This window comes from Schistocerca nitens, chromosome 2 (genome assembly GCF_023898315.1).
Source record: "Schistocerca nitens isolate TAMUIC-IGC-003100 chromosome 2, iqSchNite1.1, whole genome shotgun sequence".
NCBI lineage: Eukaryota > Metazoa > Arthropoda > Insecta > Orthoptera > Acrididae > Schistocerca > Schistocerca nitens.
In genome coordinates, this window is record NC_064615.1 from 793,974,898 (window position 1) to 793,992,465 (window position 17,568).

At 41.6% G+C, this 17,568-nt stretch overlaps 1 protein-coding gene across 1 annotated transcript in view; it reads left to right on the forward strand.

Moving 5' to 3' along the window:
- LOC126237046 (transcription initiation factor TFIID subunit 5) overlaps positions 1-17,568 on the forward strand; it is a 69,376-nt gene that overhangs the window by 12,403 nt on the left and 39,405 nt on the right. Inside the window, exons 2-4 of the mRNA XM_049946810.1 lie at positions 6,022-6,210; positions 7,282-7,484; positions 14,154-14,350. Of these exons, the coding sequence (XP_049802767.1) occupies positions 6,022-6,210; positions 7,282-7,484; positions 14,154-14,350 (589 nt within the window). The remainder of the gene's footprint in view (positions 1-6,021; positions 6,211-7,281; positions 7,485-14,153; positions 14,351-17,568) is intronic.

The window sequence follows — 17,568 nt, forward strand, 5'->3', positions numbered from 1 at the left end:
GAGGCATTCACTTTGTCCAGCATGTCCTTTCAGGGTCTGAGGCATAATCAGGTTGCCACTGGTGCTCTCATCTTGGCCTTCGAGAGTGACACATTACCCAAAAAGGTCAAGGTGATGGTATACCACTATGATGTGAAACCATATATCCCACACCCGATGTGGTGCTTTAAGTGCTGGAAGCTCGGGCATATGTCTTCCGGCTATACTTTCAAGATTACGTGTAGAGATTGTGGACGTCCTTCACATCCCAATACTCCATGTGCCCCATTTCCCATCTGTGTTAGCTGCGGAGAGCACCATTCCCTTTGCTTGTCGGACTGCAGTATTTTACAGAAAGAAAGGAAAATCATGGAATATAAGACCCTGGACAGAATGACCTACACTGAGGCTAAGAGGAAATTTCAGAGGCTACATCCTGTGCATATGACATCCACTTAAGCCGCCGTTACGACAACAGTTCTAGCACCTTCATTTCCACCGTGTACCGCTGGCTCTCAGAGCCGTCAGACTCCACTTGCCCCCTTGATGGTTGGTTGGTTGGAAGGCGACCCTTGGGTCACTCCCTTCTCAGGTTCCTACCAGTGGCAAAGCAGACACCCGCCAGTAGCTGAAGCACCCACAGGGAGCTAGTTGTAGGGCTTTACAGTCCTCCTCAATCCCTGAATCTGAATCAGTAAAGCCCTCGCAGCAGGAAAAACCTAAGGAGCAGCGAGAGAAACCAAAAAAGAAAAATACCCCCAAGAACCAAGACATTGCGGTGGCACTCACACCCTCGCTACCTACAAGCTCTGCGTCTGAGGATGAAGTGGAGATTGTAGCGTCTGCAGAGGACCTAGATCTCGCTGGGCCCTCAGACATAATGGATGTTGATCGCAAAGGTACTCAGTCGGTGGCAGCAGGTGACCCTGAGGCATAAACTGTCTCATTGAGTGTTTCATGCCATCCCAGCCTCACGATAACAACATCCTCCAGTGGAATTGCTGCAGTTTTTTCCACCACCTGGCTGAGCTAAAGCAACTGTTAAGCTTTACACCTGCTTTCTGCATTTCCTCCAGGAAACCTGGTTCTCGGCAATGCAGACCCCTGCCCTCCATGACTGTAGGGATGCTTCCCAGCCTCACGATAATGACATCCTCCAGTGGAATTGCTGCATTTTTTTCCATCACCTGGCTGAGCTAAAGCAACTGTTAAGCTTTACACATGCTTTCTGCATTGCCTCCTGAGAACCTGGTTATCGGAAATGCGGATCCCTGTCCTCCATGGCTCTAGGGAAGAACCGCAACGAATATAATAGAGTGTTGGGTGAAATTTGTGTCTATGTCCTGAACTCTATATGTAGTGAACCTGTGCCCCTTCAAACTCCTTATGAAGCAGTGGCTGTCAGGATAAGTAAATAACTGTCTGCAATGTATATCTTCCTCCAGATGGTGCAGTACCCCTGAATGTGTTGGCTGTACTGATTCATCAACTTCCTTTGGGAGATTTTAATGCCCGTAACTCCTTATGGGGTGACACCCTGCTTATTGGCCAAGGTAGAGATGTTGAAAATTTACTGTCTCAGCTCAACCTCTGCCTCCTAAATACTGGGGCTGCCACACAGCTCTACAGCGACATAAGTGTCACCCTTCTCTGAAGCACCTAATAGCTTCCAAACACCTCCATGCCTATGTTCACCAGCTTATAAAAAGACGGAAACAGGAGAGTTGGGAGAGATATGTTGCGACCATTGGGTGCCATACATCACCTTCCCAAGTCTGGGCGAAGATCAGACCTGTTTTTGGGTACCAGACCTCAAAGGTGTCCCTAGCGTTATCTATTGATGCAAATGAAGTTGCCGAGCACTTTGCTGAGCACTATGCTTGAGCCTCTGTGTTGCAGAATTACCCCCCTGCCTTTTGCACCCTCCAACGGCGGATGGGAGGGAAAGTCCCCTCGTTCACTACATACCACAGTGAACCCTTTAACGCCCCATTTACAGAGTGGGAGCTCCTCAGCGCCCTTGCACATTGCCCTGACGTAGATTCTGGGCCAGATCGGATTCACGGCCAGATGATTAAACATCTCTCGGCCAACTAAAAGCGACATTTCCTTGTCATCTTCAACTGGATGTGGTGTGATGGCATCACCAACATTCTTTGTAAGCTGCCAGAACATATGGAGAGTCAGCCGTTGTGTTGGGTCCCAGAGTCACGTGGCTTACTGGCTCCATGCCAGGGTGGTTTCCACCAGGGTCACTCTGCCACTTATAATCTTGTGTCCCTTGAGCCTGCCATCCGTCAGCCTTTTCCAGGCACCAACACCTGGCTGCTGTCTTTTTTTATTTCCGGAAAGCATATGATACAACCTGGTGACATCATATCCTTGCCACTTTATATGAGTGGGTTCTCCATGGCCAACTCCTGATTTTCATCCAAAACTTCCTAACACTCTGTACTTTCTGTGTCCAATTGGTCCTCCCCTAGTTCCCCCCATATCCAGGATAATGGAGTCCCACAGGGCTCTGTATTGAGTGTTTGTCTATTTTTAGTGGCCATTGACGGTATAGCAGCAGCTGTAGAGCCATCAGTCTCACCGTCCCTGTATGCAGACAACTTCTGCATTTCATACTGCTCCTCTAGTACTGGTGTTGCTGAGCAGCGCCTACGGAGAGCCATACACAAGGCACAGTCATGGGCTCTAGCCCACAGCTTCCAGTTTTCAGCTGCGAATTAATGTGTCTTGCACTTCTGCCGGCATCGTACCATTCATCCGGAACCAGAAGTTTACTTTAATGATGATCCACTCACAGTAGTGGAGATATATCTATTCTTAGGACTGGTTTTTGACACTCGATTGACTTAGCTTCTTCATCTTCATCAGCTTGAGCGGAAGTGCTGGCAGCACTTCAGTGCCGGCAGCACTTCAGTGCCTTCCGCTGCCTGAGCAAAACCATCTGGGGTGCAGATTGCTCCACACTGCTGCAGCTCTACAGAGCCCTTGTTCAATCCTGCCTTGACTATGGGAATGTGGTCTATGGTTCGGCGGCACCCTCAGCGTTACATTTACACACCACTGCGGAGTTTGACTAGCAATAGGAGCTTGACTAGCGACAGGAGTTTTTAGGATGAGTCTGGTGACCAGTGTACTGGTGGAGGCTGGAGTCCCTCCATTGCAGATCAGACTTGCACAACTGCTCGCCAGCTACATTGCACATATTCGTAGCTCTCTTGAGCATCCTAATTACCACCTCCTTTTCCCAACCACAGCGGTTCATCTCCTGCATCAGCGGCCCAGGCCAGGGCTTACGATTGCGGTTCGCATCCAATCCCTTCTGTCTGAACTGGAGTCCTTCCCCTTACCACCTCTACTCGAGGTCCATTCACGTACACCTCCATGGTGTAAACATAGTCCGAAGCTTCGTCTGGACCTTTCACATGGCCTTAAGGACTCACTTAACCTTGTGGCTCTCTGCTGTCACTTCCTTTCGATTCTTGATGTGTACCGGGGCCATGAAGTGGTTTACACCAACGGTTCGATGGCTGATGGTCATGTTGGCTACGCCTATGTTCACAGAGGGCATATTGAACAGCACTCCTTGCCAGATGGCTGCAGTGTTTTCACTGCATAGCTGGTGGCCATTTCTTGTGTTCTTGAGCACACCCGCACATGCCCTGGCGAGTCGTTTCTTCACCGTAGTGACTCCTTGAGCAGTCTGCAAGCTATCTACCAGTGATACCCTCGCCATCCTTTGGTAATGACCATCCAGGAGTCCATCTATGTCCTGGAACTGTCCAGTCATTCAGTGGTGTTTTTCTGGACCCCAGGACATGTCGGTATCCCAGGCAATGAACTTGCTGGCAGGCTGGCCATACAGGCTACACGGAAACTGCTTATGGAGATTGGCATTCCTGTAACTGACCTGCGTTCCTTATTACTCCAGAAGGTTTTTCGGCTTTGGGAGACAGGATGGCATAACAGTATGCACAAAAACTGCATTTCATTAAGGAGACTACAAATGCATGGAAGTCTTCCATGCAGCCCTCTTGCAGGACTCTGTGGTTATATACAGTCTCTGCATTGGACACATTTGGGCGATCCACAGCTATTTTCTGCGCAGTGAAGATGCACCTCAGTGTTGGTGCGGCACCCGGTTGACAGTGGCACATATTCTGTTCCGCTGTCCTACTTTGGCTGCCCTGAGACATCATCTTTGGTTACCGGACTTGTTAACATTAATTTTAGCAGACAATGCCTCATTGGCTGATTTGGTTTTACGTTTTATACATGAGGGTGGGTATTATCTTTTGATCCAAGTTTTAGCGCATGTCCTTTGTCCCTCTGTGTCCTCCACCCTAGTGCTTTTAGGCTGGGGGTTTTGATGTGTTGCAGAGTGGCTGGCGTATCATTTTTATTCTCGTGGTATGCCAGCCATGGTAATCTGCTCTCATGCTTGAATCTCTTCCTTCCTGTTTCGTGGTTTTATTGTCCTATTTTGTTCCTTGTAGTCTTTGTTGCCCTTTTGTCATTCTTGTGTTTTTTCCTTCCTCTCGGTATTGTGCAGTGCGACTCATTGTTTTATTCTTTCCCTTGTGGAATTATAGGAAGAAGCGACTGATGACCAAGCAGTTTGGTCCCTTTCCCCCTTTTAAACAAACCAACCAACCAACAATTTCAACCTATGTCAGAAGCATCCTCATTTAGCATTAGTTTCTGAATGCTCGCATCTTGCAGTTTTGTGATAATTACTTCTTCTGTTGTCTTGTTGAAGCAAGTTAGCAAGCTGTCATCATATTCATCTCTGTTGATGATGGTCTTGACATCCACTTTCAAAGTGCAATTTCAGACAATCTTAATAGTTATAAAGAGGAGGTTTCAAATATTCGTATTATAGTGTGTGCTTTGTTCATTACAGTCATATGTTTTGTCACCTTCTTGCAAATTACAACTGTTGCCTCTTTTCAGCTTTTGTCCTCTTTTTACCTTTCGTAACAGTACAATATTTTGACAAGTTGGGGTGATGCGCATTGAATTTTATATTTCCTTAACTAGCATCTCCATTTTTAGTAAACATTACTTTCAGAAAAAGAATTATATGGCAGTAAGCAGGGTTCCTAGCCAAAACTGACAGTCCCTTTATTGCACAAAACATTTTAACAACTAACCTCATTATTTTTTCATATACAGTGAGAACTGGTCTTATATATGGGCTTGTTGCCTGTACTCTGTCACTCCTCAGAATTACATCTAAGAATATTTATTACTATCAGAGAAATTGGAATACCTTGACTTGTTGCTTCGGTTTTTTTCTTGAAAGTAGAATTATTGCTTTGTTGGGATTAACCTGTTAGGACCAGTTTTCCAGAAGGCTACATAATAATTAAACACGTTACACAACATACTAAGAATATTTCTCCAAGCTTGATCATAAAATCCACACATATGGACCTAAGCTTAATTCAGTAGATGTTGTCACCGATTTCCAGTAACATTCACGGAGCTATGTGAATCTATAGAAGTATTACTTGCAAACCTTAGGTTGTTTAACAGTGTGTTTTGTAAGTACTTGGAAGATTAAAAATTGAATGAATACATTTGCGGTTTATTTTCTGTGACACTCATGTATTTTGTTATGCTGACTATACCTGCTTAATGTAATTGGATAGATAAAAAAATGTACTCATCAAGCGGTGGCAGGAGAACGTACATATAAAATAAATAATTTTAATCCTTCTCACCCTGTCCAGTAAGTCTCCTTGACCATTGGTTCTGGGTGACTTTCCCAAACTTGACTCCTGTTCGTAAACCTCTCCAGTTTTTTTTCCTTTCACCCCTCTTCCTTCCCCTTCTACCCTTGTGCTGGAAGAAAGAACCACTGGCCCAACGGCTTGCATAAGTAAAAGCCTGTATTTTATTTTACTTATAAGTATGTTGTTCTGCTGCCACGTGGTGAGTAGATTTTTTAATCTGTCCATTTGTATTCTGTTGTCAAGAATTGATTATTTTCATTGTTATAACTGCGGTACCATATCACTGGTATTACAGAGTACAGAAGAACTCTTAAAGAAGGAAGCAAATCTCACTGATGTTGAAACACCAGGTGAGACCCCTCAGACAGATTCTGAGGTCAGCAGTGTTCTGTCAGCATACAAAAGTGAGGGAGATCCAGATGTGTATGAAGATGCTTATGTGGACTTAAAGAAATTTGTGGAGGGTGCGCTAGATATTTACAAAGTAAGTCATTTAACTAATAGTTACTAATTACATATATTAGGCCTATAGGTAATTAATCAGGTAAGCCAAATTGTAGATTTAATTAAATTGTTTGCGAAGTTATGAATTTAAGTTCTGCATTCTGCAGGCAATTTATACCTCAGCTGCTGCTGTAAACTATTATCTTTCTTCTCCCATACTAATTTTGTTGATAAAATACACTGCTCGTGTAAATTTAGTGTTGATGTACAATCAAACATCTCAAGAGGACTGACAAATTTGAAGAAATCTTATACATAGTAACAACACCCAGCTGCAATTGTGAGGATACTATAGACATTTCATTTGTTATCTAGCCTGTGGTATGAAAGAAACTTAACAACAGGATGTAACGTGTTCTCCCTGATATATGGAAGTGGCATTGTTGTCAATTTCAGTAGCACAAAACATCACAATATCTTCATTTGTGCTCTGCATTTGACCACATGGTATCAGGTGCAGGTAACAAAGTATATTAGTATCATTTCATTCCTCTCCCTACTCCATTATCAGAATACATGTGAGAAGAAATGTGATTCACACACCTCTGTATAAGCACAAATTTTTCTGATATTTCCATCATGATTGTTAGGGGAATGTACTTAAGAGGAAATAATTTTTTTTATACATCATATGCTGTTGGAATTTAAAACTAAGTCTTTCGGTGCTACACAGTGATGTCTATCACTGGAGATTGTCGAGCCTATCTGTGAAGCTCTTGTACTGATAAAAAATATGCAGTACAAACTGCTAATCTGAGTTCATAACAGCTCCACACTGTTGTCACAGAAAACTTATTTTCCTTGTTTCCAGCTTCAGTAAAATTTCTAAGCTGACCATTCTTTTTCAAGTCTGATTTAGAGTGATGCCGGTGATTTATTTTCCACTCTGAAAGTGTTATTGTAGTATGATTTTTTTGTTGCTGAAGTTTGATGAAGGGTATCTAAGTCCAAAATGCCTTTGTATTTATGTAAACCTTTCTAAACAAGATGTCTGTTTTTTAATCATTGATTATACTTGACATACATTGTAATAAGCTGTTGAAACTTTCAGCATGAGTTGGGCATGATACTTTACCCAGTGTTTGTACACATGTACCTAGAACTTGTTTATAATGGTCATGAGCAGCAAGCAATAAAATTAATGGAGAAATTTGGTCCAGATCAAGAAGAATACTATCAAGATGACCTGAAAAGACTTTCACATGTTACAAAGAAAGACCATATGAAGGGGAATGAACTCACTGACACATTTAAGTAAGTAAACATTATTTCTATAAAACTGTAGAGAAACCTATTTGTGTGTTGGTTTTATAAGAATTGCGTTGGGTATCTGCACATGTAATCTAGTTGTGATTTTTGTAACATAGTAAAGTCACATTAGTTCTAGCCCAGCAATTTGAACATCCATTTAATCTGAGGTGGACGGTGAGTCACTACTATGTTAAACAAAATCAAAGCAATATCATAGATAAAATTGAAAATATGTACGGGGTGGGTGTGATCAGCGGCTGTGATTCATGCACCTTCATTGTTTAGCCACTATTGTTGTTTCACCCACCGCCAGTAGCCAGTGCCTGCTTAGGCTCAGTGTATTGTGTACATGTAGCCATGAAGAAAAGCCAAGAAGAAAAGATTGAACAGTGGCGAGACTATAAAAAGTAGCAGCAGAGTTGGGCACTGGCCAAGTATCTTTAGGCGACCGGTGATGGAACAGAAACTGGAACAGTGATATTCTATCAAAGCTTCATGTTCTTTTTCTAAAAAGCATGGAAATTCACTTATTGTAAAACCATGAAAGCATCATATTACAAAGAGACTAGTGAAGACCTCTACTCGTAGTTTGCACAATAGTGAGCTAAACAAAATCCAATAAGTAGTCTGATGATTCAGGAGAAGACACTTGTATTTCAAAAAGAATTAGAAGAAGGAGAAGAAAGTTTTTCTGCTAGTTTTGGCTGGCTAGATAATTGGAGGGGAAGATATTGGGGGGGGAGCTTGAAATCTGTGGTAAAAAGTTATCCACTGACAACAGAGCTGCCAAAGTGACCCCCCAAAAAATAAAAATTATGATAAATCATGAAAATCTGTCACAGGACACATTTATAAGTATGATGAGACAGGACTCAATTCCAAAGTGCTTCTAGTAATATGTAATACTTAATACATTAACTAACAAAGAGATAGAGTACTTACCCCAGCTCAGTACAGCCGATAGATACACATAAAACAGAACCGAAAATTTATGTTCCTAGCTTTCGGAACAAATCCCTCAACAATTACACCAATAACCTGACCAGTGCTTTCCTCTCCCGCAACTATCCTGCAGACCTTGTCCACAAACAGATTTCCCGAGCAATACATTCCTCCCCGTCCAACAACAATGTTCCTACCCACAGACCACACAGAAGCATCCCCCTTGTCACCCAATATTATCCTGGCCTCGAGAACATCAACAAATTACTCCGCCAGGGATATGACTTTCTCAAGTCAACCCCTGAAATGAGATCATCCCTTGACAAAATTCTCCCCACACCACACAGAGTTGCCTTTCGTCGCCCCCCTAACCTCCGTAACATCCTTGTTAAACCCTACAATATTCCCAGACTACCTTCTCTACCCAGCGGTTCCTACCCCTGTAACCGACCCCGCTGCAAAACCTGCCCCATGCATCCCCCCACAACCACCTACTCCAGCCCCGCTACTGGTAAAACATACACAATTCAAGGCAGGGCCACATGTGAAACTACACATGTCATTTATCAACTGACATTCCTGCACTGCACAGCCTTTTACATCGGCATGACAACAACTAAACTGGCTGAGCGCATGAACGGACACAGACGAACTGTCCGCCTAGGAGATGCCCAATACCCAGTAGCAGAGCATGCCCTCCAGCATAATTCTAGGGACCTAGGAACCTGCTACACCGTATGTGCCATTTGGCTTCTCCCACCCAACACCAGTCCCTCTGAACTGCGGAAATGGGAACTTGCACTCCAACACATCCTTTCATCCCGCCATCCCCCTGGACTGAACCTACGTTAAACAACCTCACTCCCATTTACTCTTCAGTCTTCTCCTCTTTCCCTTTCCTCTTTAGCCATTCACACATCTTTTCATCCTACATAGTTGTGTTTATCTTTATACTATATACCTCTTTACTTCTGTATGCATCCTCTTTGGTCTGAAGCTGGCACAGTACTTACAGTAGAATATCTTTGGCTTCCCTCTGACAACCATGCCTCCATCCTTGCTACCCTCCCTATTTTCCTTTCCCTGTTGCTTCATAACCTGGGTTGTGAGTAACTGAATCTCCTTTCCCTTCTTCCCTTTCTTTCCCCTCTCTCCTCCCCGAGAAGGAACATTTGTTCCGAAAGCTAGGAACGTAAATTTTCGGTTCTGTTTTATGTGTATCTATCGGCTGTACTGAGCTGAGGTAAGTACTGGCCAGCCCCTCTATCTCTTTGTTAGTATTTGTTTCACATCTTTATATGAGATTTTCCATTAATCATTTTAATACATTAACTGATTAAATAACTTTATTTACTGTAATGATACATTGAACATCAAGTTGTGAATCTGTTTGTAAATAAAACGACTTTAAAATTGTCACCGTCTGTGTAAATTGAGCTCTACTTGGATCCAGTTACCTTGAATTACTAAGATTTTACTGTATATTGTTTTCAGGTTTAATGAACACCTGAGTGAACAATTCCTGCATTTAAATTGGATGTCTTTTCAAGCCTTAGCCTTGATGTGAAACTGATTTTGATGGTTTCACCATTGCTGTTTGTGTCAAGTAATTTGTTCCTTCAGTATACAGGGTGCCATTTAAAAACGTCATACTGCTGTTCATATCTTTGTAAAAAACAAAGCTACAATGAAGGCAATCTTGCTGATTGATGTCCCTCTGATGGCTAAAGAGCATTTGCTTGGAACATTTTGTAATTTGCATCTGGACAAACAGTTATTTAGGTTGGTCAAGATAAATGGGACACCCTGTAGACCGGCTTTCTCATCATTAGTGCATTGTGACATTTTTGGTACATCATGAAGCCTTTGACCCAGCACACATTGTCACCTGAGATAAGCAATATTTGCAGCTGTGACCTTTATTTATCTCGTACATCTATTTTGCCTTTATCAAATTCCTGGCTCCAGAACCACACCTGTTTTCATGACATTACACTCAGACTGTAAACTTTAGTTAGTTGGTGATGAATTGCAGCTGGTGATTTTTCTTTAAATTCAAAAATCTTATTACACATTACTCATTGGTTGCAGTACATATACTGAGGGCATTTGGAAGCTCCAATTGTCTCTTATGTTTAGAAATGAAATTAATTTGCATGAGATATTTATGTACATCTACAGGAGCTCTTGTTATCTTACCTATTGAACCACCCTCATATTACTACTTACACGGCTGAAATAGAAGACATCAAAATAACAGAGAAGCCAGTACTTTGAAGTTGCTTGTTCAGTTTTACTGAGTAGCTGCTGTTTACATGTTTATGCTTGTTTAATATGTACATGGTTCCACTCAGTTTAGCAAGGAATAATAATTATCTTGCTGCTTTACAAGTGGAGTCTTGTTTGTATGGAATGTGTTTATACTTGTCATACAGTTTTACAAGAGTCCACCCAGGTAACCATGTGCGTTAAAGCACCACCTCAAGGATGGGAATGTGCGCTGGCCCCAGATTGAATCTGTCCGACGGATTAATGACTAGGGTCAGTCTAGATGTTGTTTTTAGGTGGCTTACTACATCCCACCTCGTGAATACTGGGCTGGTACCAAAGCCCCACCTTAGTTACACTATTTGCAAATATTTAGAAAACTTTCACTAACTTTCACATGAATAACACTGCACGCAGACATTTACAACAATTTTCAGTTTATGAACCCAGATTAATTTGTAGGAGTGGCTAGTAAGTCAGCAGTTTTTTCCCCCCTCCAGAAATTTGCAATTCCTTGCCTTTCGCCTGCTAACATCTAGTAAACACTTTTATACCAGAAAACAGAACCCACCCTCAACCCTAAAAAAGGAGGAAGAGTCTACAAGAAAATTATTTTTATGCTTTGTAATGCCACATGTAAACTGCTGCTGGTTTTAAACTGATCTATTTGTGTTCTGCAATTTCAGAAGATGCAACAGGACACATGCTCACTTTTCCGTCATCCTGTTGCATGGTGTAGGTGTTCCAGTGATTATTGTCTTACATTTAGTTGATTCTTATTCTAGGATGACATTTTAGTTGTACTGGAGATACCAGTGATAGACAACCACCTTTCCTGGCCTCATAAACATGCTTATATACACTGTGTGATCAAAAGTATCCGAAACCCCCAAAAACATGCTTTTCATATTAGGTGCATTGTGCTGCCATCTAACAACAGGTACTCCATATCAACGACCTCAGTAGTCATTAGATAACAGAATGGAGCACTTCGTGGAACTCACGGACTTTGAACTTGGTTAGGTGATTGGTTGTCACTTGTGTCATACATCTGTACACGAGGTTTCCACACTCCTAAACATCCCTAGGTCCACTGTTTCCAATATGATAGTGAAGTGGAGTGGAAACATGAAGGGACACATACAGCACAAAAGTGTACAGGCTGACCTTGTCTGTTGACTGCCAGAGACCACCGACAGAAATTTCAAACTGTATCAGGATCCAGGATGCCATAAATCGCTCCAGTGACTGAGGAAACTGCAGTGCCATCCAAAGATGGCTAGTGATATCTGCAATTGGTAATTTCATATTGAAATTTTGTGATTGTACCAGAAAATAAATTATCTTCAGCTTGCTGTTAATTACTTCAATGAACTCTATAGTCATAGATGTCTGAGTTCATCCTAAAAATCTAGTTTGTGTGTGGTTTTATCTAAACATTGTCCAGCATTGGCTGATTTGCTTGAGTCTCCCATGATCTGGGAGTTACAGACATTGAATTTCTCTTCAGTTTGTTTGGGAAATGCATGAACCCACTCTGACGTTAAGTTGTGTAACCCTTGGTTGTTCTTAGCAATAGCTGACTCGATAGGATGCTTGAGACACTGGGCATGACACACTTTTGTTACTGTATGCCCTGAGTATGGAAAAGGTTTCTGGGCAAAATCTTCTTGTGTAAGGAATGTAAGGCCCAAAATTAAAATATTTTATGTTCTGCTTACTTTCCCTCCCGTTCTGCTGGTCAAAGTAATATTGAGTTTAGTGTTAACTTTCAATTCGTGTGGGAACGCTCCTGCAGATGTTACATTTTCGATGACAGACTTTTTTTTTTTTGACAGATGGAGTAGTGTCCGTACTGACTAGTGACAGTTGCTGCAAATAATCTCACTTTCTTCACATTGACTCGCAAATTGATGCCTTTGGCCAAAAAATAAATATCTGCACTTGATATGGACATGTCCATCTTCTGTAATGTTCCACGGTTAATGTTACATGTGGAAGCTTCGACTAAATGCAGCCCAAATTACTCAATGCCAGTATTCTTGTAATGGGAAAAAATTAATTAGCATCTCAAAATGTATCTGCCTTGCTTGATTTTCAGAATTGTACTACTATTACATTATGCATATCTGCACCAGTATACGACCAGTTTTGTAACAGCTCAAATAATCATTCCAGCATATAACATAAATGGCTGGCTGCTTGTTGATATCATAATTTTCCTGTCACTATATGCTGTAAACCGAAGACAATACAGAAATTACACCATGAAATAAAGAGCAGTTTACATATGTCCTCGAGAAATTGTTAAATTTTTATGGTGGTTCCCTGTTAATTGAGCTTTGTTACATATTATATACAAATTTAATGCAACAATATTTCATTCACCTGTCTTGCATGATGTGTCCGTCTGATGAAAAAAATTTTAAAAAATGCTGCTAATTATTACTTAGGCTCCCCACAATAGTTGATAGCGACTTACTGTAGATACTGGACTACTGTCAGTGAAAAATATACCTGTCTCCCCTACACAGCTTTCAGATCTTTCTGCAATATTTTACAGCTTCCTGTAATATGTCGGTGGAATTATAGTACCAGCATACCAAGTTTAACAATTATCTGAGTATTAAATTGTGCATTGGTACTTTTTATATATATATATAACAGAGGGAAACATTCCACGTGGAAAAAATATATCTAAAAAGAAAGATGATGAGACTTACCAAACAAAAGCACTGGCAGGTCGATAGACACGCAAACAAACACAAATATACACACAAAATTCAAGCTTTCGCAACAAACTGTTGCCTCTTTAAATATGTCTGCTTGTGTCTGTATGTGTGGATGGATATGTGTGTGTGTGCGAGTGTATACCTGTCCTTTTTTCCCCCTAAGGTAAGTCTTTCCGCTCCCGGGATTGGAATGACTCCTTACCCTCTCCCTTAAAACCCACATCCTTTCGTTTTTCCCCCTCTTTCCTGATGAGGCAACAGTTTGTTGCGAAAGCTTGAATTTTGTGTGTATATTTGTGTTTGTTTGTGTGTCTATCGACCTGCCAGCGCTTTTGTTTGGTAAGTCTCATCATCTTTTTATTTATATATATATATATATATATATATATATATATATATATATATATATATATATATATATATATATATATATATATATATATATATAAATTGAAACAGATGGTTCCGATTAGAACTACTTTAAAAAAAAAAAAAAAAGAAGAGAGAAAGAAAAGAAAAGAAAAAAACAAGAAGTAAAAAGTGAAAGGATGTGAGTGAAATAGTGGCAGTGATGGAAGCATGCACAATGTGTTTTATTTTTCAGGTGTTGTTCTCTAGTGTGTATTTCAATCAGTCTGGTTAATAACATGTTATAGTCCCTTTTTTCATTATTTCATAAAGAATTATAATCTTGAAAGTTGAGTCTAACAGAACTGTTACCGGTTCTCAGGTCAAGTGAATTTATTATCAGGATGTCACGTGATACCCTTTCAATCTTGAAAAGACACCTTCAAGAAAAGAAACACAGTGTTGTCCTCAACATCATACAAGAACATTTGTATTTTGATATGTACGAAGGTGTAGCTCGCAATAAGCAACAAATTGAAGCCACATCCGGAGCAGTAGTAGGGGAAGCAACACGGCAAGGTATTTCATTTTAGCTATAAAAACATTTATTTAGGTAGCATCGATTACACCATAAAATATTTCTAGTTGAATAGTTCTGAGAGTTATTGCCGAATTATCTTCCATACAAAATTCATGTGATGGCTACATATGATTTTTCAGTTGGCTTCATTAAATTTAATTTAAAACTTGAGTAAAAAACTACCTTAGTCAGCATACATCTCTTTTGTTGAGGTACTCTCTGATATGTTTGTTTGATCATGGCTTATTTGTTATGTATGTAATTTAATGAAAAATTTTCTTAAACCAGTGGAACGTATTTTATAACATTTAGGCAAGAGTAAGACCCAGTTTCTGCAGATTTTAACAAATCTATTAGTGTAATATGTTATATACTGTTTTTTGGCAACATGCCTTGTAACCAAGATATGTTTATTTAATGACATCACCTTCACAAACATCACATAGCTGTACCAATATTTTATGTATTGCATAAGAGAGGAAAAATTATACTACCAAATATGTTTAGTTAGCTTCCTCTGTTGTGGGGTTATTCTCTTAATGTACTTTTGGCAAAGTTCTGTGTTTAGGGGTGTGGATTCATAAGTACTGTAGTATTATTAATTTCTTGTCCAGCATATGGAGCATGTTGATGCAGATTCCACTACTGTAGTATTGATTTTGAATAAAATACCAGCACCAGTTATGCTTTTCTTTTTGCTTTGTAAACCATGACCAGTTTTGGTCTCCAAGGTATGTGCAGGTGTTCTGTGTTCCCTCAGAATGCCCGACATATACCACTGGATAATGGCCTTGAAGGGCCAGAACTGATCTGTTTTTTATAATAAACAGTGGAATGGGTGCTGGAGTTTAGTTCTAAAGGAGCAGACCGCTCGAAAGTGCCCAGACAGAGACTGCGGGAGAAGAGTGGAGATTATATAAAGTCGACATCCATCAGAGAGCAATCAGACACCAAGAACACCTGAAGATGGCAAGAAGTCAGCTTGCCAAAATATTGCGCCTTTTGGACGACGCTACCCGGCTGAATACCCGAGAAATTTTCAAGATTTCTGTACGCCAGGAAAACCTCAGATCACACTTCAAGTACCTCTGTGGGGAGGAGATGCACAGCAAAATCGAGAAGCTGGACAACCTTCGGAACAGGAAGGAGTGCCTTTTGGCCTCCCTTGTCTTACTACTGAGATGCTGAGAGGACCGAATCATACCTTCTTTTGCGAAGGTCACTCATCATATCAGAACCGCAGCCACCAACTGGATCACTGGAAGAGCTGCCTGGCCCTGGTCAGGGAGAAGATCCGGTACACTCTATGCAGACTCGACGAGACCTCTGGAAAACTCTTCTCATGCCACTTGCAGCTTGCCTCGACACTCTCCTCTGACTCATGGGCGTGGGTAGTTGCAGTTAGTTGGTCTCAAGCCAACAGTGCTTGGGAATTGGCCACCTGCAGCCAAACTGCAAAATATGAACGTCTTGCAGCCAAACCACCGCAAGAAGAACCACAGAGTACTGTCATCAACTGTACAGGGAAATTAATTGACGCTGCTACCTTATCCATACTTAAAAAGGGGCTGAATTTCACACCAACACGGACAACATTACCAACAGAACAATTCATCAGCGCGGTGGAACAGGCCGCTCTTGCACGTCCACATGATGCTGCAGAGGAAATACGATGGGAAACATGCCATGTAGTCACCAGGGTGGCTCCTCCGGAGCCAAACATCTCCAAGGAAGAGAGGAAAGCACTGAAGCGGCTCCAAGAAGATGCCTAGACTGTCATCATCCCACCAGATAAAGGGAATTACCATGTGCTGTATACAAGCAAAAAAATGTATGACCTATTAGAAGACAACACCTACCGTAGAGTCAAAGATGATCCTACCAACAGAGTAAAAAGGAAGACTACTGAGCTTCTCCAGCACACTTTCGAAGATAAGAAGGTGATGAAGAAACTTCGTCTATGAGCAGGTGTACCTCCTAGACTACACGGACTACCTACAGTCCATAAGGATGGATTGCCTCTCCACCCGATTGTAAGCATCATTGCAGCAGCAACATATGAATTAGCAAAACATCTGATGTCGATACTCAGTCCCTTTGTGGGCAAATGTCAGCACCACATCAGAAACTCCGCGCATTTCGTCCAACAGCTCCAGAACTTCCGATTGAGCCGAGAAGACCTTATGGTTATCTTTGACGTGGTATCCCTCTTTACTATGGTACCTCTAAGAGACTCCCTAAGCCTCAAAGGAGAAAAATTTGGACCAACAGTAATGAAAGTTTTCGAATTCATACTTACGTCAACATACTTTCTGTTTGATGGGAACTGCTGCAAACAAACAGATAGAGTAGCGATGGGCTGTCCGCTATCACCAGTAGTGGCCAATAGGTTTATGGAGGATTTTGAAGAAGAAGCTATCGAGTCAGCAGCCTACAAGCCCTCTTGCTTTTTTTGATATGTAGACGATACATTCGTAATCTGGCCGCATGGACGACAACGCCTCCAAGACTTTCTGCAGCATCTGAACCCACTCCACCAGAATATCAAGTTCACGATGGAGGTAGAAGAAAACAATCAGCTTGCATTTCTGGATGTGATCGTCAAGCGAAGACCAGATGGCACACTAGGACACAGCGGCTATTTTAAGCCGACACATACAGATTTGAACCTGCATGCCTCCAGCTGTCATGCTCCTTCACAGCGAGAGGGTGTTCTAAGCACACTGGTGCACAGATCATGTGAAATCTCGGACTGTGACAGCCTAGCAGCTGAATTGCAGCACTTACAGGCCGTGTTCCACATGAACGGTTACAACAACCGGCAGATAAAACGCGCCTTAATACCGAAGAAGCCGAGACCGCAGCCTTCCGAGGATGAAGACAAACCGGTTGCGACATTGATCATACCATTTGTGAGGAACACATCGGCAAAGATTGGCAGAATACTCAGAAAATATAATGTCAAGTGCGCGTTTCACCTTCCATCCAAAACAAAAACATTATTAGGATCAGTCAAGGATGACTTAGGACTCCGGAAACCGGGAGTTTATAGCATCCCTTGCCAGTGCAGGAAAATGTATATAGGCCAGACCATCTGGACAGTACAGGAGAGATGTAGTGAACATAAACACCACACAGACAACACACAGCCGACCAAGTCCACTGTGGCAGACCACTGCATCTCTCATGGACATGACATGAACTACGATGGCACAAA